At 41.6% G+C, this 26465-nt stretch overlaps 1 protein-coding gene across 5 annotated transcripts in view; it reads right to left on the reverse strand.

The window, feature by feature from the left end:
- Positions 1-26465, reverse strand: part of NHSL1 (NHS like 1) — a 203063-nt gene that overhangs the window by 66960 nt on the left and 109638 nt on the right. The window contains exon 1 of one of the 5 annotated variants that reach the window (XM_079781104.1): positions 23772-23850. The exons of the other annotated variants lie outside the window; for them this stretch is intronic. Coding sequence (XP_079637230.1) covers positions 23772-23787 — 16 coding nt within the window. The 5' untranslated portion in view covers positions 23788-23850. Of the gene's footprint in view, positions 1-23771; positions 23851-26465 lie in introns of those variants that run through there. 5 annotated transcript variants of the gene reach the window in all.

Genomic DNA, 26465 nt, shown 5'->3' on the forward strand with positions numbered 1-26465 from the left:
GGGTGCTCTCTGATGGGGGCTGGAAGGAAATAATATCAGAGAAAACATGATGGAGGTGACATATGAGCTAGAACTCTGATGGGTGAATTAGACTTTCTAGATGGAGAAGGATATGAAACACATTCCAGCTAGATAAAAGAACAAGAGCAGAGACACAAAAAGAGAGTCATCTGTGTGCTGGGAATATTGAGTCACATGTATAACGGATGGCTCACCTTGCCTCTCACAGCCCCAGGCAGCCTTGCAGCGTGCACTGCATGTGGGTGTGGCTGTTAGCTGGAAACCACATTTCCCAGACTGCCTTACGCCTAGGCTTCCTGATTAGCAAGCTGGTGAACTTGGCTGAGGACTTGAGTCCACATGCCCACTGCTTTTGCTATCGCTGCTGCTAAGACTGACTCTTGAGGCATTTCAGTGGGCGTGGTAACTGAAGTCCCAGCATCCAGTCTCTGCCTTCCTGGGGGCGATAGGCAGGGTAGGCGGATTTCATTTAGCTGGCAAGGTACACCTCTGAGGCAGTGTGGTCTTGGAGTCAAACACTGGGAGCCAGCTTCTGGCTGCAGCAGAGATAACAAACCCTTTGGTGGGCCATTTCTGAGGGGTGTTCTGTGATCACTCCTGGGAGTTCAGCTTGGGCTTATTTCTCAAGCTTTTCGAGTGATCCAAGTTCACACACCCTGTGTTAAATCCCTTTCTGCTTATATCACAGCCTGCAACTGAACCTGCCCAAGACAATCGGCTCTCCCAATGGAATGACAAGGTGGGGTTTGCAGGGGTGGCAGTGGGAGACAGGGTTGGAGAAGTAAAGTCAGGACCAGTTGTGAGGAACCTTGCCTATCAAGTCAAACTGAGAAGACCTCATTCAGTTAGTAATGGTTAAACATTAAAGTTTTCATACAAGACAGTGATGTGTGTCTTAGGAAAATTTTAGAGACAAGGGAAACTGAATTGAAAAAGTAGACAAATTCTATAAATCCAAGGTAATGTTGAAAGAAGGAATGAAAATAGTCTGTCCTCCTTATGCTAATGATTGGCCCCATTGCCTAAGCTCTGGCTGCATCATAACATTTCTGCCTCTCTTAAATGCTTTATTTATTTCAGGCAGGACACCAACTGTCCAGGGGGTAGGATATGGTCAGTCACCTACTGACTCAGGTCAGCCTCTAGTCCCACAAGTCTCTCTTTCAATTTCATGTGGTTGGGCAATATTGAGTGAATATGTATTTTAGTTCCTGATTATTCCTACTTTGACACACTGACTTTTTTTTCCCCTAAGGGGTGGGGGGGGGGGGAGGGGTTGCATAAAGTGTATGCTCAGGATCAAAGTGGGGAAAAAAACATTCTCTGTACTTATTTTTTAAATGTTGACTTTTCCCCCATCTTAATTACATATCATTTTGAAATACTGCATAAATTCTAATAAAGAACACACAAGAACATCTAACCACTCTCAGTATTTAGGCAAAGAACATCAATTACCTTAAGGTAGTTATGAAAACAATACCAGAACACTTAAATACAAACAACAGAATCTACACATTATATTTATTAAGCAAAAAGGATTTATTAAGGCATATTAAGGAGCTTTCAGAACCTCCAGGAGGGCCAGAGTAGGTTTACATGCCACACAGCTGGTCACCACTGATCACGTGCAAGTCTGGATGCCAAGTGTACATTCTATTAGAAGCCAATGCCAGAATCTAAGCAACAAGCCAGTGCTGCTGAGCTTATCAGTAGATCCAAACAACTGCCTAACATTTTTCCATTTGGCATCCAAATTCAATGAGTGGGCCTGGTTGACAGAGCCTAGGTCACATATTTGCACTCTAGCTGCAAGCGAGTCTGAGTGTAAAGGTGCCTGGATGGAGGCTGGTGATGTCATTTATTGAGATGGGGAACTCTGGAGGAGGAATGGTTGGAAGCAAAAGGAATCAAGACATGTTACATGTGGGCGGTCTGTTAGGCATGCAAGTAAAAATCTCACATGGGTGATTGCATGTGAGTCTGAAGCTCAGAGAAGAGGCTAGAGGAGAGGCCAGAGCTGGAGATTAAATGCCATCTGGAAATGAGTATATTGAAGGTACTTAAAACCACTGAATGAGAGCATTTAGGGAAAGAAGGTAGGTAGAGAAGGGAACAGAGGGCTAAACCTTTAGGCTCTGGGCCAGAAAGAGGAAAAGCCATTGAGGGAGCCCAGAAGTGGCCCGTGACTGTTGTGTCTTGAAATCCGAGAGAGGAAACTGTGGGGTGGGGCTGGGGAGTAGAGGTCAACTCCACAGAATCTTATATAATAAAAGCCTAATATGCAAATCGACCAAAAGGTGAAACAACTGGCAGAATGACCAGTCCCTATGATGCGCACTGACCCCCCAGGGAGCAGATGCTCAATGAAGGAGCTGCTCCAAGCCCACAGACCCCCAAGCCAGCCAAGGCAGGTGCCAGTGGAGGCCCCCCCCCACCCCCCGCAATCACCCCACAGATTAGCCCCATTCGCCAGCCAGGCCTAAGGATCGTAATGGTGCACAAATTTTGTGCACAGGGCCTCTAGTATGCTAATAAATGAAGTAAGTCAAAGACAGAAGCCCCTAGTACTCTCGAGGAGAATGCACAGCACAGTAGAGGATCAGAAATGCAGATTCAGAGAGATGAACAGCGAAGAGGAGGAGGGAAGGCTGGGAGATCAGATGGAGACCATCAGCTTGATGAATAAGTTTTGCCCTGAAGATAAAATGGGTGGGCACTAAAGGCTATGTGAGGTCAAGAAAATAATTTCAAACACTGAAATAGGTCATTATAACTTCCTTAAAAAAAAAACAAAAAAACTTTTGGTTTGTTTCTCTTCAAGCTCTCTTCATTTGTTTCTCAGTGCATGGGTCACTGAAAAGCCTTTTTTAGAGTCACATTACAAAACAAGATTCAACAATCTGGGTTAAAGAATAACAATCATCTTCAGGCAGAAAGATGGGCATTGTTTCCTAAATTAATGAGTTTCATTAATAATAATTTTTTAAAAAGCCCCCGACCTCCCATCTTCACCTTTTCATAATCTCTCTCTGTACAGCTTTTGCAATCATCATCTTCCCACCTACGAACAATGACTGGGTTCAGATTCCAGAACATTCCTGAAAAGAATCGCTCATTTGGGCTCACCAAGGACATTACGGGAAGTCAAGCCCACAAAGTCTTGCAGCTCATCCAGCATTTTTTTTTTAAATTTATTTATGAAGAAAAAATTAACCAAGGGGAAGGGGGATGGGAGAGGCAATGGATTCATGAGAATGTTTTAAGATAAAAAGATGGAACAAATAGCTCCAGGAATAGAAGATAGTGGGACTAAGCCAGGGGGGGGTTACTGGTTGGTTTACTGATATGAAATCATCAAGAATATGAAGTCCTGGAACAGATGAGTAACTGAGAATAAGAGAACTTCTCTGAGGATTTAAAACAGGAAACCAAAACCTGTGTCTATACTGTAGGTCCAGCCTGGTGCCAAATGGCAGGACTGCTTTGTATTTTATAAGCACAGAATCATCCTTAGGGAAACAAAATAAAAATCATAGCTAGGAGCTAATAGTGTTTACTGAGCATTTCATGTCCACTATCTCATTTAACTCATGGCACAGGCCTGAGGTGTTTGAGCTGTTATCATGCCCAGTTTTCAAGCTGAGGAAATGGAGATCAGTAAGAAGCTAAGTAATTTTCCAAGGCTACATAAACGTGCCAGGTGATAGTGTGTGAATTCAGTCCAGGTCTGGGATGCTGGAGGCGCCTTCCTAACTTCTCACCACGCCACAGGACCTCTGGGGATACCTATGGCAGGACTGAGCACTTAGCTAAGCAGACAGAGAGCTGAGCCCCATATACACTTACCCAAAGCAAGAGAGCTGAAAGCCAAAATTAAACCTGGATTTTAAGTATACTTTTTATTGGGTACAAAAAAATACAAAGATTATAAATGTGCAGCTCAACGAAATGCCAGAGTGAATGCCTATGCAACCAGCATCCAAATCAAGATATAGATGGTTACCAGCTCCCAGAACTCCCTGCAAGCCCCCTTCCCCAAAGGTAAAGACTACCCTGACAATCACCAGAGATTAGTTTTACTTGGTCTTGAATTTTATGATTGGAATCCTACTCTTCTGTCTTTGGCTTATTTCATTCAACATTATGTTTGTGAGGGTCATCTATGTGGTTGCATGTAGCAGTAGTCTTTTTATTTGTATTGCTGTATGATAATAGAATTACTTATCTATTGCATTATTAATGGACATTTGCTTTTTTCCTAATTCTGAATAGTGCAGCTATGAACATTCTCATACATGCCATTTGGTGAACAAATTTATACCTTTATGTTGGGTAGATTCCTAATAGGGGAATTTGCTGGTTCATAGGGCACACATACACTGAGTGGCCAGATCATTATTATCTCTGAATGCATAATAATCTGGCCACTCAGTGTATATCCTATATAATAAAAGGCTAATATGCAAACTGTCCCCTCGACCAGGAGTTTGACCAGCAGGCAGGCCGGCCAACTGCCCATGTCCCCTCCCCCTGGCCAGGCTGGCCGGACCCCACCCATACACAAAGTCATGCACCGGGCCTCTAATATATATATTGGGTACAGATATATATATATATATATATATATATATATATATATATATATATACACACACACACACACACACATATATATACTGAGTGGCCAGATTATTATGCGTTCAGGGATCACAATAATCTGGCCACTCAGTGTATACTAGTATTTAGCTTTAGTAGATACTGTGAGAAAGTTTTCCAAAAAGAAAAGCCTAGCAGAGTGATTTAAAGATTTTCTTCCAAGTTAAATGGGCTTTCAAGTAAAAACAGAATTTTGAAATACTGAAGGATAGCCCTGCTGGAGTGGCTCAGTGGTTGAGTGTTGACCCATGCACCAAGAGGTCACCGGCTTGATGCCCAGAAAGGGCACATGCCTGGGTTGCAGGCTCAATCCCCAGTACAGGGTGTGCAGGAGGCAGCCAATCAATGTTAGATGTTTCTCTCTCATCAATGTTTCTATCTCTCTTTTCCTCTCCCTTCCTCTCCCTCTTAAAAAGAAAAATCAATAAAAACATTTAAAATTTTTTAAATACTGAAGGATATCATAAATATTATCATTGGGTCATTCTTGAATATAAGAAGTAAACTAAAAAGCTAGTCTTTGTCTTGGAAAATCATCTGAATGATGGAAGTCATGATTCCCAAAGCTTTGTGTAATAAAAGCTAAAGAGAAAATTGGCTGAAAGGGTCTTGAAAGGATTGGTACACATAGTAACTGGGCTGGCTACAAACTAAGGTAGAGAGAGAGGAGCCATTGGCCGAAAATTGCAATTTCTAATCCTCACACCTTGCTATGTGAGACCTGGAACCTTAAGGCCCCTGGGCCTTGGCTTTTTCACATTTGTAATGATAGACTGGCATTAGGTGAGCTCTAAGTTCCGTTTGGGTACAGAATTATGTGACAGAGAGAAATTAAAGACAGAATGCTTCTGTCCTGTCAGAAACAGCAAGAATTCAGTCCCATATACTCACTATTTTATGCACCCAAGGCTAGAAGATATAAAACCCTAGCTGTACTTTTTTTGAAAGACAAAAACTAATAAAATAAAACTTGAGGTTAACTGGGTTGATACATGAGGAAATGCAGGGGAGTTCGAAGGGCAACTTAAGTGTTAGAGAAACATTTTGGGATCTGATAAGGAAGAAGTCTTTAGGGAGAAATTTTTGAAAATATTTGGCCAAAATGATCCCAAGATTTAAAATGTTCTTTTGGGTTCCTAAATTGTGATGTTGATCACATTTTGCCGTATACAGCCCCCAGTTTTTCTTCGTACATATGCCACTTCCCTTCCCTCTCTTCTTGTTCCCAGAACACCTGTAATATATGAAACACATTCCAGTGGGTTTGCCACTTTCCTATTTTTATTATGTTTTTCAATAACTGCGGTCCTTTATACTTTTCTTGAGTCGAGAGCTTAACTTTTATTCTTTCTTGTTTAAAAATAAAAATGTGTAAATTTACTAACTTTCCTCTGCATGCACTTTTGGCTACATCCCATCAGTTTTAAAATTTAACTTTCTCTGCATCGTGACTTTCTAAAATGTCTGCTTTTATATTTAAATATCCTCTTTTACTTTTTTTTTTTTTTTTTTTTTAGCTACAATGCCAATTAATAAAGCTTAAAATAACCTGACACATGGTCTTAAAAGTTGAATAAAACCCATCTTCATAGTATCCATAAAAAAGTTTGTCATGTTTGGTAAGTTTTTGAAAGTTTCCCAGAATCCATCCTTGCTTCTTTGCACTTAGATATGCTTTAAGAGGGTAATGCATCCTGTCATGTGTATAACATTAGCTCGTCTTTGCTTTGCAGTGTTTGAACAAGAAAGTAAATTGAGCCAGCTGTATAAGCAGCACACAAATCATGTCACCCTTCTTCGTCTCCTCCTCTTGATCCTATTGACCATCTGAGGTCAAGCCAGCGCTGTGAGGCTGCACTGAATTTCTCATAGATAACGATTTCTTTTGTAAATACATATTTTGGGACTTAAAATTCAGCACAGAAAAAAAAAAATTATGGAACACCAAAATCCATATAAACATTTAGATGACCATTCTGATTTGGCACACAAACAGCAGTCTGGGGACACTGAAACAGAAAAGGCAAAAGTGAAAAAAAGAAGAAAAAGTTTATTTTCTTAAATCTTAATCTGAAGTGACAAAGGAGTAATAAGTCTTATCAGGCTTGTGGGACCATGAAAACAAATTTCCACATTTACACCCGTGAAGAGCAGCTGAATTCATAGCTCCGGATAAATGGCAAGTCAGAGTGAAGCTGGATTAGCAGTGTCCAGCATTTCCATATGAACAGTAGGAAGAAGTGGGTACCCACTCTGACCCTGACTGATCCACTTAGGAAACGGAATACTCCAAGTGAAAAGATCCGCTGACCAGTGTGGCGAGTACCAATGAGATGCACAAGAGCCCACGCAGCATTCACACACACAAATGACAGGCAGAAAATGGGCACGAACAGTTATCAGGTCCAGCCAGGTTCCAGTCAAGATCTGCGTGCATTATCCCAGTGAAAGGTCATGAAAATCCTGTGAGGTAGGCGTTTTAGCGATGAAAGAGCTGAGACCCAGGGAAGTTCAGTGACTTGTCCCATTGTCACAGCGTTCCACGTTCCACGGGCAGAGCCAGTCATCAGTGATTTGAAAGCCCCACACAAGACAAGAGCCTGTGAATTGGAAGCCAAACCCTCCTCTTTATTCCTCTTCTATTCCTCCTCCAAGGTACATGGGCCATTTTCCAAGTCATATTTTGTAATTCACTGAGAGCTGGTAAATAGTATATATTTAAGACTCAGATGAGAAGACTATGAAGAGAAAGCAAGTTATTTGGCATAATTATAAAGCTTCTTTTAAAAATCCTCACCCGAGGATATTTTCACTTAATTTTTTTTTTTTTTTTGAGAGAGAGAGAGAGAGAGAGAGAGAGAGAGAGAGAGAGAGAGAGAAACATCAATCAGTTGCCTCCTGTATGTGCCACGACCAGGATCGAACCCACAACCTAGCTATGTGCCCTGACTGGGACTTGAACCTGCAAACTTTTTGGTGTATAGGACAAGGCTCAAACAACTGAGCCATCTGGCTGGGCTATAGGCTTTTAAGTAAATATATTCAGATGATTATATGATAAGTCTAAAATATCAAGATTTTGTTTCTTGTTTTACTTCAAAAAATATATTCTTAATTGGATAACTGAAATAATACAGAAGTAAAGGAGCATGGTAAAATGAACAGGGCGAGCCAGTTTCCATCACAAGGAAGGGATGAGAACACATTTAGAAGGGGCAAAAACAACAGCAACAAAGCAGATCTGAATTAACAATTGTGCCAGGTGTTAGGATCAAAGAAAAAAAGGAAAAAGACAGTGACAATTTAATAGCCAGCCTGGCCTTCAAACACCACTGTGCAGTAGGTTTGCTCATCCTAAGTAAATGTTTCTTTTGAAAAAGTAAATATGCTGAGACAAAGGAAAGAGACTGGCTCAGAAAAGCAAGAAAATATAGACAATATCTGAATAATAAAATGCATGTGCAGTGGATCAAGTAGAACTGTCATTTCCAAAGCAAGGATTATATCTCAATGTCATTACACATATAAATTAACCAAAGCAAGCAAAACAAAACGTGTCAAGTTTTTAAACTTTGATGGCAGTGGTGGTACATCAAGTCAGTAGTCTGTCTTTCTAATTTTTATTCTTTGACTAGTCATTCAAAGAGTTATCTATAAGCTTATTATTTTGTGTTTTGAGAAAAAAATAATGTGTAATTCGTGACTTGTCCTCTAGAAAGATGTAGGCAATAGTCCATTTCCACAAAGGTAGGTGATTAAGTAGGTTATCAACTCTGTTTATTTCTGACTCTTCTCTTATCAATCATCCTGCACAGACACAACTTTCTCTATTTTGATACTAAGGCAACTGTTTTAATATTTAATATGGACAAATTCACCACACTGGCAAAGCATAACCCAGACTCAAGTCTTTGCTGTCCTGTACATCATAACTAAAATGAATGGCTTTTAGAATCACAATATAAGAGTATAGTACTTCTTAAAGGAAGTCAAAGCAAATCCTCTTTTCATTACCGAAAGATTAGTGTATTTCCAGCATTTAGGGTATGAGGGGGGCCTTTGACAAAGAGAATGGCTCTCATGAAGGCAACATTAGAAAAACAGTGCTAAAAAGAAGTCAGCATCTCAGATGTCCTACTTTTACACAACACTTGGAAAAACCGAAGATGAGCCTTTGATATTCTACTACCACAAACAATCTTCATTCCTCCAACTTATTATTGTTAGCCTTTCCTGCACGAAGTCAGCATATAATAATGTAAGATCCCTTGGCTGATTTTTCCACTGGAGCCCTTAGAAGTCTGAGACATACTTAGAGGCATGCTTTGGGTCAACTATGATGTTCTAGAGGTCAGGGAAAGGTCATGGATCAGTCAGAAATAAAGACCCCTGACAGCTGTCCGAAAGGGCATTCAATTTTAGTGTTTGTCAGATATAGTGCATTCAATGTTAAAGGTCCACTGGAAATCAAATCTTCTAAGAGAAAGGTTCCCAAACCCAAAGATTCCTATATCCCAATCCCATTTTTGGTTTTGTTGTGCTGGTGTAGTACTTTTCTACTGCTATTATAACAAATTACCATGAACTTAGCATCTTAAAGCAAGACCCATTTATCATCTCACAGTTGTGTAGCCCAGCAGCCTTGGCTGGGCTTTCTGCTTAGGGTCTTACAGGCCTCGATGGAGGTGTTGGCTGGCCTGGGCTCTTATCTGGAGGCTGGGAAGGTAAATTGGCTTCCAAGCTTATTCAGTTTTTGTCAGAATTCAGTTCCTTCTCAGTTTCCTAGTAACTCCCTCCATCCTCAAGCCAGCAATGAATCCTTCTCACACTTAGAATCTCCCGACTTCCCCTTCACCATCAGCGAGGAGAAAGCTCAGCGCTTACAGGTTTGTGTAATTACATTAAACCCACCTGGATAATCCAGGATAACCCCATTATTAAAGTCTCTGAGTAGTAGCCTTAATTACATCTGTAAAGTCCTTTTGCCATACAGTGTAACATACTGACAGGCATGCCACCAGGGGCTGAAAGTCACGGAACCACAAATTTTGACTAACACAGTTGGTAGAGTGGAGAGGTCGTTTTCCATTAGGTAGACTCCTCAATTCCAGAAAAGACCATTATTACTCAAAAAGACCAAAATTCCTCAAAAAGACCATTTCACCTTGATAATCAATTATGAATTAATCATTAAATTATTTACCTGTACTTTCCTTAATGGATTACTATTTTTAGTTTGCACCACCATTCCAGGTAATAAATACTACAACCCTAGACCTCAATTCCTGACTTTGGTTGACAACATCCAGATCATTTACTCCTACAGAATATTGTGGTACTGCCATCCCAATCACAGTTTTCCCAGGTAAAATCTGAATGATTATAGGACCTCTTGGCATAGTTACTTCTTCAAAGACAAATAATCTTACTTAAAATTCTTTATGCATTTCAACTGGTTAGCAATTATTTATCGAGAATAGCTGGCATGAGCCAAAGCATTCTTAGCTGTGAACAGTTTATAACTTTATACAAGGTTAGGGTAATACTTTCTACTTTATCTCCAATACTAAGTTGAACGACACACCAGAATTTTTTCTCATATTTTTCAAATATTAATGAAAAGTTCAACCAACATTTATATGATTCTTGGCATGATAATGAAAGATACACATTCCCTGCCTTCTAGGTACTTTGTGCCTAGCACAAGCTATATGACATTGTGATGGGGACACACAATGGAGGGGTTCAAACCAGCTTCGAAATATTTGTTATGGAGGGAACATCTGAACTGAGTCCTGTCAGTCAAATCTAAATGTTAGCCAGAAGAGCCCGGCCGGGGTGCTCAATGGTTGAGTGTCGACCTACGAACCAGGAGGTCATGGTTTGATTCCAGGTCAGGGCACATGCCCAGGTTGCAGGCTCAATCCCCAGTGTGGGGCATGCAGGAGGCAGCCGATTGATGTTTCTCTCTAATCATTAATGTTTCTATTTCTCTCTCCCTTTCCCTTCCTCTGTGAAATCAATAAAAAATATATTTAAATGTTAGGTAGAAGAAACAGGGGAGAAACAGATACTCATTCTAGGCTGAGGGTCCTGGTACATGCAAAGAAAGACAAAAGTGAATATGCATAGAGGAAAAGGCTAGTGACCATTGAGGCTGAAGAGGAAGAGAGGGAGGCATTCTTTCATGAAGGGCTCCTCTAGGTCATGTTAAGGAAGTTAACTTTATCCTAAAGATAATGGCATGGTGGGAAGTGGGGGTTAGGGATGAAGAGTGTTAATCTGAGAAGAAACACATGAGATCTGTTATTCACTTTCTGGGTAGAGTTTGGAGAAGGGATTAGAGAGCAATTAGCCTAGAATCAGGGAGTTAGGAGCTGATAAGCCAATGAAATGCTAATAGTTACCACATTAAGGCAGTGCTGGCCCAGGGGATGGAGAGGAAAGATGGTTTCCAGAACATGTTAGAGAGGTGGGATTGAGAGGAAGGGGAGGATGCCAGTGTCCTGCTACTTCCAGGCACCTTATCTCATTTGATTCCAACAACATCACCACATCTAGTAGGCAGGGCGGTCGCTCCTTTATCAGATGGGAGAATGGCTCAGAGAGGCTCAGGGGCTTCCTCGGACTCAGTAAATGATAGACTCAGCATCAGAAACTCTCTCTGACTCCTCATTTCTGCTTCTTGTGCAGTTTACTTACAGTTAACCACATCATGAAGATTTCAGGCTCACCATCCTGAATGTGCATTTTAGTAAGACCTCAAATGGTCATTAAATGATCAGTCCATCATTTGCATTTTTTTGAGTTGAAAAGACAACTATAGGTCAAAGTGCCTATAACGTTTAATAACTAGAACAGTTCACAGAGATAAAGGAGAGAGGATAAAGTCCCTAATGCAGCTAAGCATTCAATCACTCAACAGGTATTAATAGAGAACCTCTAGGTATACTCTGACAGAAGGTCCTGAATAATAACCAGCTTGTTCTCATAATATCCGATACAGACAGAAAAACACAGCAACCAAACTGAACGCATATTTAAAGAGAAAACGGGGAACAAGAACTGCAATGGAAACAGAATGAAATGCATACAGGAGAGCCCGAGAAAATAATCCAGTGGATCTGAACATTTAGAACCAGGGATGGGAGGACCAAATGGAATAAAATGTCTATAGAAATTTAAAAAACTCACTGGTTTCAATAATGGTTTGCTAAGAGAAAATAACCCCATATTTCTAAAGATAATTTTACCACTTTTCTTTTTTGGTCTGTGCTCTATTGCTCCTCTACCAGACTATGCACTGGAGGGTGTGAGTGTGTTTAATTGAAAAGCCAAGAGGGAAGAAAGTGCATAGAGTAAATCCTCAGTCCTTTAAGAGAAACAATACACTTCAGACGGGTGCTTGAGAGAAGCCAACGGGGGCTTGGCCATTTCTCCGAGGGTGACCTGCTACTTCAAAGACCAAGAAGTGACCTGAGAAATGGACCTCCCCCCATCTCTCCCAGTCGACACAAAGCCTAGACTCATTTGTTCTGAATGTTTGAGTTTCTAGAAACACATTAACCTTCCTCCTCCTTTGTGATCAGCTTCCCCCTCTTACAAGCCATCCATGATTGAAGTCGTTGCATTACATTTTTCTATCCGGTTGCTATAGAAAATAAAACTCCAGAAGTTAAAAACCTTTCGTATTCTGCTTTTCGCCTCCATATTTTCAGCCCCACTGAAAGTAGAAAAGTCCACTTTTCTATTTTAAACTATCCTCACAGAAGTCCATTTATTTTCCTAGAGACTGATGGCTCAAGTCCTTTTCACCTGAACTAGGTTAAATATTACATTTCATTCCTTTAATCCATAAATATGGACTGGAATCCCTTCTTGGTGGTGCTATTGGGCTACACCCTTAAGGAGCTTAGAATCTAGGAGAACCTATCACTACCGCACACAATAGGAAGTCCATGGAAAACATGCAAATCGCACTCAGTGGGGGTAGGGGTCAGATCCTGCGGTCCCTGCTAATGATACCATGAAAGAACACACCGGGGTTCTATGAAAGGGTAAAACATGCTGCACTGATCCTGGAAGGGCTGTCTGCTATTCCTCATAACATATCAAAGCTCAGCAGAACAAATATACTCATAAGAGTAAAAACTGAGCTGCTTATTAAACATGTAAGTCAGCACTCTGATTTGAATAGGCTCCCTACTGCTTTGTCCTCATTATCATAAAAACCATGAGAATCAATTCCCTCAAATTCCAACAGAAACTCTCTTATCAAACTTATTTAATAAAGACTGAAAGTACAACACAGTAGCTGTGTTAACTATACAGACTGCTACCTTTAAAGACAAAATGAGATAGAACAGTCTTCATTCCCATCACAGAAAAGATGGAGGGTCTCATCAAAGGCCATACCTTCTATGCGCATCTGAAGAGAACACCACTCACCTGGGCCTGGAGTTTTGCAGGGAAGCCTTTTGCTTTTCTGGCAGACTAAGGATTGACACAGCTATAAGTCCTGTAACTAAGACAACAATCCCTCTCCTCTGTGGTTTAGTTTCGGCCTGTGATTGACATCCCCAAATACAAGAGAAATTGCCAAGACTTGAGCTTTTATTGAGTGAAGTGGAGTTTTGGGCAAAGGAGTGGCATGATTCTTATGTTTTTTAAGGTTCACTCTGGCTGCGGGGTTGAAAATGGGCTGAGCTATGATAGCAGTCCAGGTAAGAACCAGGCAGGAAGGTAGCAGTGGAGTGGTGAAAGGGAGTCAAATCCTGGAATATATTTTAAAAATAGAGTTGATAGGATTTTCTGACACATCAAAAGTGGGGTATGAGAGAAAAAGGAGTCATATGACTTTAAGGTCTTTGGTCTAAGCAACTGGAAAGATGGATTTGCCACCTACTGAAATGAGGAAGACTGCAGTGGACTGGATGTGGGGGCAAAGGTGGGGGGGGGGCAGGAGTTTTGATATGTTCCTAAAGTCTGTTAGACATCCACTTGGAAATATGGAGCAGGCACCTGGATATTCATATTTGAAGTTTGGGGAGAGGTCTTGGCTGGAGATAGAAACTCGGGAGTTATCAGTACATCACAAGGACTAGGTTCAGCGAAGGACTCGACACTGACCAGAGAATTCTCTTAGCATGAGTGAGCATTCTCATTGTGCGGTGAGGGAAGGACCCCTTCGGCAGAGAGGAGCCGGCTCTCTCATTTCTCCACGGCGCATCCATACAGGCTGGCCTAATTCCAGACATCACACAGAGCAGGAGACAGAAAGGTAGCTGCTCTTCACCCACAGAGCATGAAGGTCACTTTCCAACGGTGAAATGAGGGGAAGGGAGATTAAAGAAAATCTGGTCAAACACAGTCCAAACAGCAGCCTGGGAGAGCTCTTTGGAATGTCATGTGCCCAGGGAGTCTCACCTATTTTAGGGGCTCCTGTATTCTCCTTGGGCCACAGACACGTCATTTTTTGCAGATAACACCAACAATGGATCTATTCATCTATTTCATGAAGGTAAGTGAGGGCTGGGAGCAACTAAGACAAACTCATTCTCAGCCGAATTTGTTATCAGAAACAAAAAAATATATATATAGATAAAGATTTAGAATATCTGCCATGCCAACATTAACTTTCTATGGGACGCAAAAAAGGCACTAGATGGTTAAGCTTTAGATATTCTCAGTAGATGACTAAAAGAAGGCAAATATCAAACTAATGTTTTACATTTAAACCATGCTTCAAGCCATCAAAAGATCACTCATCTGCACTCAAGTCCTTTCAACATTTATGGACTCTCAGCATTTTTGGAGATGGACATACAATGTCATCTTTTGAGTATGCTACATTTTTGACACTTCCCATTGTAATGTACTGATAATTCAGTTGGCCAACTTTTACACTCACTAACCAATTCTCTCTGAGGTGAAAAACGGGCTGCCAATTACTGATAAAAAAAGGAATATAGTGAGAAGAGAAACACCCCAGTGATTAAGGAGAGCTCGGTACCAACTCCTCAGCAATCAACCTAAAGTAGACCTACATAAGGGTAAAACTATCCATTGCTCCTTCTAAATAGAGAGAGATTTTTGTGAAATAAAATCTCTATGTAAGGATTAAACTATCCATTCATCCATCCTTCCTTCTGGATAGGGAGAGATTTTGTGAAAATAAAACAATATTATAAAAGGCACCATATGAGAAGTCCAAATCTTGTTTTAAATTTTTATCAAGGACTTGTTCTGCCAGGAAACACTTCCAAAGTGGAAAGGTTTTGTCTCAACTGCTGTGACAGCAAACACTTCCGCTGGAGCAGTGAGAGCGGTATCAGGATACTCGCTGGCTTCCACCACTTTCAAAATATTTGTGTTGGTACACGCTCATTTGCCAGACTATGTGACTTACAGTACTTTGTGTTCATCTGGGTGTAGTCACACAACTATATTTCCAGAAAATGTTACAGAAGTTGGTATAAATATTCTGCAATGGAAAACCAGAAGTCTCCCAGCCAGCGTGGCTCAGTGGTTGAGCATCGACCCACACACCAAGAGGTCGCCGGTTCGATTCCTGGTCAGGGCACATGCCAGGGTTGCAGAAGGCAGAAAATCAATGTGTTTCTTTCTCATTCATGTTTCTATTTCTCTCTCTCTCTCAAAAATCAATAAAAACGTGTTTTTTAAAAGTTATTAAAGAAAGAATACCAGCAGTCTATCTACCCTTCTCACTATGTAGTTATACTATATTTGCAAATTATGGTACAAATTAATCTTTACCTTCACAAGCCCGAGGTAAGCCTAATCAGTAACGTTTTGAAGCACTTAAGAGAGGCCAGATTTAAATAGCATTGCTATAAAATAGAAACAGACTCAGAGATACAGAGAACAGACTGATGGTTGCCAGAGGGGAGAGGGGACTGGGTGAAAAAGGTGAAGGACTAAGCAGTACAGATTGTCAGTTACAAAATAGTCAAGGGGATATAAAGTACAGCATAGGAAATATCCTGTATTATAAAAGGCCTGTGGTCATGACGCCCTAATGGTGTCACAACCAAACAACCGGTCAGAGCTGTGTGGTGCAGGCGAGGCCTGGGGTCCTGCCTGTGCGGCGGGTCTGGGGCTGGTGCGATTTCATGCGCTGGGCCTCTAGTAGTCAATAATATTGTAATAACTATGTATGGAGCCACATGGGTACTGGTAATATCAGAGGGAACACTTTGTAAAGTGTATGATTGTCTAACCACTATGCTATCCACCTGAAACTAATACAAAGTTATATTGACTATAAACTGTAATTAAAAAATAAACTGTAAGAAAGAAATAGTATGACTACATACTTGTGAGAAAATGCCCAGCATCTTATGTAAGTTGCTATTCAATACTCAGTATTTTACCAGGCAGATTCTCTTTTCACAGCCAGGGAAATCTTTACTCAAGCTTACATTAATGGACAGAGTCGGGATTTATTAAATCTTCTTCACTAATCTGTCTATTACTTTTATTATTGGGGTCATGATTACTAGGAAAACCCTTTAAAAAGTCTTTGGCTTTGCTTTGTGCTCAAAGTTAATCTTGAAGAAAGAGGACTCCCCAGAAGGGGGCACAAGTGGCCAGGAAGGCAGCGGAGGTCTTGGGCGCCGAAGAGCGGGCCTGGGGGAAGGGCAGGAGCAGCGCGAGGGAGGGTCTCCTGGGTGGGGACCGTGCGTGGCACAGGGCAGGTGCCCCCAGTACCTGGTGAGCAAACACTTACACTCGAAATTCTACCGAAACATTCTGGTCCGATTTGAGGAACTTCAGAACTATTTTGAAATATCAGCAAATTTTGGATGAATCTAGATAAATAAATTATCCTTAAGTTGGCTAATTTATATATTATCCTTAGCCACCTTAAGGATAATATTGGCCCTTTTTTGCATAAAACTGGGTATTTTCTTATAGCAACAGTTTTCCAGGAAAAAGGGAAAGGACTAGAGCTCCCTTTGTCCCCTTAAAATTAGGAAAGGGTCTGAATCAAGCAAAACCTCAAGTCTAGGAGTCGGCTAAGGAAGGAGAGATGAAAAACCACGGGTGCTGGGGGCTTCCAGACACTGCCTTTTCTTTTGTCATCTCATCTCATCTCATCTCATCTCATCTCATCTCATCTCATCTCATCTCATCTCAAAGCATTTACAGGGGCCCCTTTCATTCACTAAGGAACTTTTTCTGTTTGGACACAGAAAAGTCACTATTCTCAGTCTGGTGTAACTCCATTTCCTCAGCGGATCTTCTGGCAACTCTGGAATCTCCTGACTCCTGCCTCTCCCCTGAAGCAGCCCTGAACCATGGGGCTGTCCGCTGCCTCCCTGTAAGAACACCCCTGAGAGAGCACAATCCACCTTCCCTTCCCCCCCCTCCCCTCCCCCTCCCCCTCCCAATGTCGGCTCCCTTGGGAGAGCAGAGGCACCTGTCCCGGCTTCCACTCTATAAGCGTCAGTGATGGTGAACCTCGCACAGTTTCACTCAGTGAAATAAAACAAGAAACAACACGGATGTTCTCTTCTGGTCATCAAAAGAGGGATTTTTCCCTTTTGTTTTCAAATGCTATCTTGTGAAACTTCTCAAGAACCAACATATAATACAGAATCTGACCTTTGAAAACCATTCTCCACTTAAACAGAAATTCACATAAATTACATTTCATCTCATGGTTCCTAAAGCTCACTAGCTGCTATTTATACCTTTTTGTTAGAAGAAGACATTCCAAAGAGAGAGAGGCCAGGAGTGTTCACATTCCTCTTATCATGCACCCCTCCACCCCCCCACCCCCCTGCAACAAATTAAACCCAAGTTCAAGTCAGCATGGCTATCTGTCTCAATGGTTCTCAGGGCTAGCCATGTTTTGACTATAACAATAAAAATTCTAAACCCAATATAAATCAACAAAACCTGATAAATGTCCTGTAATCAGCCAATGAAGGATGAATGCTGTTAACATTAGACCAAATAGTTTGTCATTATATTGCCTGTCAAGTGAAGACCTTCTGATTTCAAATTCAAACGCTCTGTATGATTTTATAATATAACTGACATTTTCTTTTCAAATTAAGAATATCCATCTTCCCACCCAGAGTCCCCAATACAAAATCTCACCAAGCTGTTTACTCATGCAAAAGCTATTAATTGCTTAAAGCCCCTCAGGTTGTTTTCAGCAGTATTTGCTTCTCATATTTACAAGAGAAAAATACATACCCGGGCATACCTTTGTGCCTGGCTGACGGTGGTGATAGGATGTCCTGAGTGGCAAACTGCCTCTATCACACTGATCCATCTGCCTTCGTCTATTAACCACCACCTTCACTAACGCGTGTGCAGACTACTGATCACACCTTCGAAACTAGAGGGAGTTCAATCTGGCTTAGATTTAACACAGCTCCCCCAACGGGCAATCAGAGGATAAGAAAAGGGAAGGGAGGAAAAAAAAAACAACTAAAAAAGAAAGACACAGAAATCAGCAAATAGAGGAAACAAAAATAGGTAAAAATGAGACAGGATATGTTAAAAATGGAGAATTTAACTGAAACCTTTGCCAATGCTTTTGGTAATTGAAGTCATTTGATTCAGTTCCACCAAATTAGCCAGAGCACTCTCTTTGCACAGAGCATGCTCCAGAGCAGGCAGACCCCAGCGCTGTGCGCTCAGGCAAGCAGAGCCGGTTAACCGCTCTTTCATTCCTTAAGGATGGCATCTCCCATTTATACTGAATCATCTATTCAACAAGGCGATCTGGCTTCTACTGCCACATACTTAAAAGCAAGATTTTGATTAGTAGTGGGAGAGGAAAAGGGAACTAGAAAGCATGGCAAAGTTTTCAGGGGAGAGACAAAGGAAATAAAGGGCTAGCTTTGTTTGGTTTATTAAATTTCAAGGGCTTTGCCTGCCAGTTTGAAAAATGCATGATATCACCAGTGTGTTTATTAAAAGTGCTGCTTTAAATTGCAGATTGAGCAAGTGTGAATTCCCTTTGGTAGCGGTAGGTTATTGACTAACAATTATATGCAATTTTTTGAATGAAAGGAGGGGGGTAAGAATGGCAGGACTATGGCTCTAAAGCTGCTGCTCAATGTATGACAGTAAAATGTCCAGATTCACATGGACGCAACATTTCCAGGGTCCCTTGCATTTTAATTGTTCAAGTCTTTTAAAATGATGTTCAGATCAAAGAGTGAAATAGCATAAACTTTGCACAAGGCTTACTTGACAGTTTATTACTGGATTTAGGAAGGAGTGGGGAACCTGCCCGAGCATAGGGCTGCTTGCTAGCTAACTTGAAAAATGCACTTGTTGCAGCACAGAAATAACAAAATCTGTTTCTGATTCCAGACATTATTTCCCAAATGCTGCCAAGAAAAGAATCTGAGGAATTCTTTTACATACACAGCATACACAAGACAACTGGAGAGGCCTGTGATCTGCTCCGGGGTGCACAACGGGGAAGGAGAGGGTTGAGTTTTTAGTATGAACTGCCCTCGCGGGAGCAGAAGCACATGCCTGAGATAGTTCTGAGCTGTAATCTGCAACATAACTCTGCTATTATTAGACAACCTAAAGGCTTTCCTAAATCTGTAACTTGTGAAGCAGAAAAGGATGTGGACGGGACCCTGCCATGCTGAGCATGCAGGCAGCTGGGAGACACCCACTCCACACAATTCACCCCGTTTCCAATCCATGAAACTAGATTTCTAGCTCTTGGACGATACAGAAGACTTAAGAAAGGGAAAGACTCTAGTCCAACACCAAACCCAGGTTTAAGTCTCTGCAGAGAATGCTGGCCGGGTAAAATCCAATATTAAATTCAGAAAGTTAAGGTCCATGATGTTCACAAAGCATGCTAAAATTATTCTTAGAACACAAAAGGACTTATACTTAATCCTTTCATAAGAGCAATGGTTTTAAACTCAACTACACAGGGGTACCCTGCTTTACAACTTATTAAACTATGTAATGATCGAGCCAATGATTCAAAAGGATGTAATTTCGCATGCATCACTTCTGTTTTATTAATATGGGGGAGACTCAGCAACAGAATCCACTTTGGAGAGAAAGATCATAGGAGAATTCTGAAAGACTGAGTCATCCAGCAGACTGAGCCATCTAATGCAACTGTTTAAATTTTTGGCTCACACTGAGTTGACTGCAGTCAACTGAGTTCAATTTTGTTTTTTGTTTTTCCCCTTCTCAGTAGGATGAGTTCATAAAGGAAACTGGATCATTTATTGGAAATAAAAAGGCACCATTTTCTGCTTTTGCATGACTGATCATAGTGAGTATATTTTTAACCCTTGTACCTACACATACGAACCTGTCTTAAACTTGCATTGCCATAAGTTACAAATGAATCATCAAAGCAGCTACACTGAACATTCTTATATTCTGTCCATTAACTACATCTCCTATCATGCTTTTTCACAATGTTATTTTACATAATGGGGTGAAGTGTTCCCCCAAAACCCACATCTACTGGGAACCTCAGAGTGTGATTTTATTTGAAAACTAGAGGCCTGATGCACAAAATTTGTGCACTGGCGGGGCGGGGGGGATGTCCCTCAGCCCAGCCTGTACACTCTCCAATCTGGGACCCCTCGAGGGATGTCCCACAGAGATCGGGCCTAAACCGGCAGTCAGACATCCCTCTCACAATCCAGGACTGCTGGCTCCCAACTGCTCGCCTGCCTGCCAGCCTGATCACCCCTTAACCACTCCCCTGCCAGCCTGATCGATGCCTAACTGCTCCCCTGCCAGCCCGATTGCCCCCCAACTGCCCTCCCCTGCTGGCCCAGTCACCCCCAACTGCCCTCCCCTGCTGGCCTGATCGTCCACAACTACCCTCCCCTGACAACCATCTTGTGGCAGCCATCTTTGACCACATGGGGGTGGCCATCTCGTGCGAGGGTGTGAGGGTCAATTTGCATTATCACCTCTTTATTATATAGGATTATATAGGATAGTCTTTGCAGATGTAATCAGTTAAAATGAGGTCATATATTGGAGTAGAGTGGGCCCTAAATCCAATGACTGCTGTCCTTATAGAGCAAACCACCTGACACAGAGACACAGGGAGACACAGGGAAGACAGAGCCAGAGGTGCGGCCACAGGCCAAAAAAGCCTGAGGCCTCAGGAACTGGAAGAAGCATGGAAAGACCCTCCCCTAAAGGCTTCAGAGGGAGCACGACCTCGCCAACACCTTGATTTTGAACTTCAGCCTCTAGACCTGGGAGAGAAGAAATTTCTGTTTTAAACTACTCCGTGGTCATTTGTTACAGCAGCTCTAGGAAACTAATACGGATTTGTTTATCCACTAACCCGTGCCAGCAGGCCAATGCTTTGCTTACCAGTCTACAAGAAGATTACTACAGGAAATGAGATGAAACGTCTAAGTACTTTTACAGCTGTTTGACATTGTGGAGATATCCCACAGCACATGATTTTATGTTTTACAAAATATCTGTCTGTGATGGATTGGAAATTAAAAGTAGAAAATAGTCTTCACAGTTAGAGATGCACTACAGAGATCATTAATATTTATAAAGATGAACTGGTGTACTGCAATTAAGAAACTTACCATCTGAATCACCACAGAGAAACTTAATTAGGTTCCATGCAGTTTTAGTGGTAAAAATATTTCATTCTAATTTTTTGAACAAAGTAAACCGTGAATAGTATTCGATATATGCATGGTAGTTTGCCATTGACCATGTTATTTGATTAGCCAGAAACTCACTTCCCAGACCACGTTGGACCATCGATTATGCAGTGAAGGAACAACACATCATGGCTTTGTTAACCACGGGGACCTTGGCAGAACTTGAGAGAACATCCTCCCAGAGACTGGGAGCTCAGGCGTTGCTCATCCAAAATGAACTTGGGTGGAGTGGGCATATCTGAGCTACTTCAATGGCAACAGTAGAGAGTGATTTTAACTAAATGAGCTATTATCCTGACAAGAAAGATAAAGATGACATCTCTCTTTACAAGAAGGCATTTTTTCTAGCATCAAACCAACCAAAAGCTGAGTAGACCAGACTTTAGAAAAAAACAGTCTAAATGGAGAAAAGGAAACCTGCATCAGGGTGGGAGGCTGTCTGGTGTGAATGTTTCCTTTTAACAAAAGAAATGCACAGGAACACAATTTAACCCCAAGGAAGGGCAGCCCTGTTTCCTTTAAAGTCAATGCAAATCATAACCGCAGACTCCATAGCCCTTAGAACCTCAGCGAGCCACAGAAACAGGCCACTTAATGAAACCTGAAAATGCCTCCCCCAGAGGGGAACACACACACAGTGAGAACACAGAGCACCGCAAGGAGCCCTTGATATTCCTGTGCTGACTCTCAATCACCATTACGTTAGCCCGGGTCGCCTCATCTGTAGCACAAAGGGCAACCTAAACATCATTACTGTAAACCAAGAGGCTACACATCCCAGGAAGAGAGCAAAATGTCAACTATTTGTCCTGGCTGCTGGGAGAGCAGAAGTGGGCTTTAATGGGGACTGTGGATTCCTAGTTAAAACACACATTTCAGCATAAAAGTACTCTGTTGTCATCACATGCCATTCACTTAACTTTCTAAAATGTCCTAAGTTACCACGGAAACTAAGAGTCCATGAAATTGATAGATTCTTTAATAAAGTGAAATTGCTGTTATGGGAATGGGTGGAGACAAATATGTTGAAGCTGCAAAAGTCATACCCTGCAACAACTCCATACCTGCATTCAATTAAAAATCTAAACCTTAAGCTATCATTAGATCATAATGATTTCAACTACACTGTGGAAATTACACTAGGTTAGCAAGCACCCTCATCCAATAAAACTGAATGTTGGCTCTGACAGTTACATTCTTGAGACAACAACTTAAAAAAAAAACACAAAAACACTTTTTTTTACAAAAATGAGCTCATAACTCATTTAATCTAAAATTATTTTTCAGAAGTATTCAAATTCATTTCAGCCTTATGAGCTCCTTAGAAATCTACTGCAACTAGATAATCCCTATAGTATAAATTAATTTAATTCTTTGGAAGAGAAAAATGGGATGTTTTTTCTTGTTCTTACCCCCTCAGTTTTATCAAATTTGTACCAACTGTATAAACAAATATCCAAAACGCAGTTTAATATTAAAGACTTGGGTGGTTTTTAAGGTGTCAAATTAGGGTTAAAAGCTGTAAAGGTTAAGTCTAGAGAATACATGTCTTTGCTCATTAACAGACTGAGGACAAAGGAACAGTTAACAAAGCAAGCCAGGACCACTTTATTTCCAAAAATTGAAAAGCTGTCAAGAATTTCACATCAACAGAATGACATATACTGAAAGAAATGAACAAAATAATCTATTCCAGTTCTGAGGAAATTCATTTTCACTCCCCCATTCCAGCAATCTCATAGACAAACACACTCTCAAATGCCTAAATTAATTACATTCTGACAAGAGTTGGAAGAAAAACAGAGTTGAAGAAAAAATAATTGCCTCAAAAGAGAAAATACTCTCCCCAAATCAGGAAATCACTACATGTACTCATATATTCACCATGTTACAGTACTTGAGAAGTACTATCATCCATACATAGCTAGAACAACAATTGTGTCTATAGTAAAATTAACTTCATTCCTGAATTCACACAAGAAAGCTTATAGCAGTAGAACTGTTCGCCCCTCCTAGTCATTCTGATCCTTCCCATGGGCAACTAACTCATCACACGCAAGTTTCCTAATAGGACTTATACTACCACTGTAAACTATTCCTACTTTTATTAAGTTTCCTTTAATTCTAAACTTTTAACTACTTTTGTCTATGACAAAATATATACGAAACACACCCCAAAAGTTCTGGAGAACTATCTTTTCTGTCTAAAACAAAATTCCATCTCCCCAGCAGGAGGTCTTTCTTCCTGTTTGCAACAGAAAAAGAACAATGACTTTTTCACTTTCATACTTCACAAAACTCCCTCAAACTTTGATTTTAATAGAACCAGCCGTGTGATTTGGACTTTGATGCTAAAGGACCATTTTTCTAACCGAGACCCTCACCACCCGCACGGACCCAGAGCCCCCTCACCTTTCAGGCAGAACATGGTGAAGCAGTCCCATGGAGGGGCTGTGCTCTGCGGCGAGCAGCCTGCAGTGCTAGGCACAGCTGTCTCCCAGCCCACCTCCCCAGCGCTCACTGCCAGAGCGCGGGGCAGCCGGCCAGCGCCTGCGATTACAGGAAGCCACTGCCCAATCCCCAGCTTTCTGGCGGAGCCGCTGACACCTCCCTATCTCTCAGGCGTTGTTTCACACCACAGAATCAGCCAGGATCGTCTTGGAAAGTGAGGGGCACAGGGGTAAGCAGTCGCTGTTCACAGAGTCCCAGGGAGGAGAACGGTGCAAGGGCAAGTCCATTGGTCTGTCGATCACAGTTTCCATTGCAGCAGATGCGGCAGCTCATGTGATCAACAAGGCAAAACAGAAATCACTGGGCTCGGTTTAACTATTTGCTACTAATTATGACTATTCTTGGACTTCATTATTCCTTTGCTACCCACACTCTGACTTCTTTACTGATATCAGACAACTCATATACTGGTCCATAGGTAGCACTAAACCTTAGCGGTGAAGCCGCACACAGTTGCCTGGGTCTCCATAAACGGGTGCATGTAGGGTAAGTGCTGGTAACACTTAGGGAGCGCCACGAAGTGCTGACTATCGTTACTATTACCACTACTGTTACTCAACTTGAGGGTGAGGACAAAAATGTGAAGCGTGTTACACTTGAATGGCCCTGCCGTTTTTCAGATGAGGCAACAAAAATAAATATCGCTAAGTTGGCATCACAGCATGTGAGTTTCTAACTCTACTGCAGCCACAATCATCAGATCATGACATTTCTCCCCGCCACTGGAAGGCTACATCCACTCTGGTGAGTTAAGGGCTTTCAAGTTTAAAGTTCTCATTCAAAAAAATGGCCAGTTAGCATCAGAGTCCCAATCACTTTACTTATAAACTCTTTAACAAGGTTAAAAGGCAAGAGACGAGAAACGGTCTCCTAATGTGGCCTTGGGAGCACCCTGCTTGAAGGGCAGTCTGACGGTGAGTGGCCCACAGCCTCTGGAGTCCCCTGGTCACAGGAAGTGGCCATTGTTCCCAGGGCCCATTGCTGTGTGCAGGTCTTCCTTTCGACTCCACAGGATGCAGGAAACTGACTCATAGAAACCATCTATCTGTCTGTCTGTGTCCTGGGGTGCTGGCTGCAGCCCTTGCTACACAGAATGGATGCTCTATAGAGGCTTTGGATTTGCACATAAGGTGCAGCATATCCTCGCTGGGTGTCTGCTCCTCGCCTCCTAGTATCCCCAGCAGCACCTGGTTAATGTTTCCTATCACGAGGAAGTCATTGTCCTTGTTGCTATGATCGTAAAGAAATAGCAGAGCCCTAGCTCGTTTGGCTCAGTGGATAGAGTGTCGGCCTGCGGACTGAAGGGTCCCAGGTTCGATTCCGTTCAAGGGCACATGCCCAGGCTGCAGGCTCGATCCCCAGTGCGGGGGGTGTGCAGGAGGCAGCTGATCAATGATTCTCTCTCATCACTGATGTTTCTATCTCCCTTTCCTTTCCTCTCTGAAATCAGTAAAAACATGTTTTTAAAAAAAGGAATAGCAGAGACCCCTAGCCAGAGCTCACTGGGATGAAAAAAATCCTGCATGTGGAATGACAAATAGTGATATTAGCTCTTAGAACAGAGCTGGAAGGAAGCTTATAGCTCTTTTCACTTGGTAGACTGGTTCAGCGATGAGGCAATTTGCCCAACTAACCAGTGGCTACATCAAGATCAAAGCCAAATCACCTGACTCAGCTTTTTCCATCTCACCATGTGATCCTCCCACGGATGGCTGGAGTCATATCTTGTCCTTGCCTGTCTTGAGTGGTCTTCGATGCAATGTAGGAATTACGAAGGTACTCCTGGAAGTATTCTCATGGGTTAGATATAACTTTTGAAATTGCACACAGAGAAAGAAACTCTACAACTCGGAGAGTTAAGACTTCTGAAATAGATTAGTAGACAGGGTTTGGGTGGTTATATGCTCCTAATAGCACTCTATGAATACTCACAGCTAAACCTTTTAATATTGACAACTTTATTGCTGGAAAGAACACTGAGTTGAAAAGTAAAGAGAATGTGATTGCAGCTGCATCTGTAGCTTTATCTAGTTGGAACAGTTCATGGCCTATAAATGTGGGGGCTAAATTAACAGTAAGATTCTATCCTTCTAGCCAACTCCATTAATTTTTTGCTTTGGCACATAAAGGCATGTATATTAATATAATATATATAAGCATTTTGTTAGGGGTATTATCTCAAGGAAAAAGACAATTCTTGCCTTCTCATGGTTTAGTGCAAGAGGTAGGTGGGTGAATAAACAACTATAATACAATGTGATAACATACAATACAGTACGCAACATTAATAATGATCAACAAAGCTTCTTGCCGATTACCATCTAACTAAGCTGCTCTTCCAGGTGAAAACATCCATAATTTAATGTAATAGGTTGAATGGTGTCCCCCAAAATTCCTGTCTACCCAGAACCTCAGGATGTGATCTTACTTGGCAATAGGGTCCTTGCAGATGCACTTAAGGTAAGAATCAAGATGAGATGGTACTGGATTAGGATAGTGGTAAGGAAAAGAAGAGTGTCCTTATACGAGACAGGAGAGGACCCACAGAGACACAGAGAAGGCCGTGTGAAGATGGCAGCAAAGATTGTAGTTATG

The sequence above is a fragment of the Cnephaeus nilssonii genome (assembly GCF_951640355.1).
Source record: "Cnephaeus nilssonii genome assembly, chromosome: 9".
Taxonomy (NCBI): Eukaryota; Metazoa; Chordata; class Mammalia; order Chiroptera; family Vespertilionidae; genus Cnephaeus; species Cnephaeus nilssonii.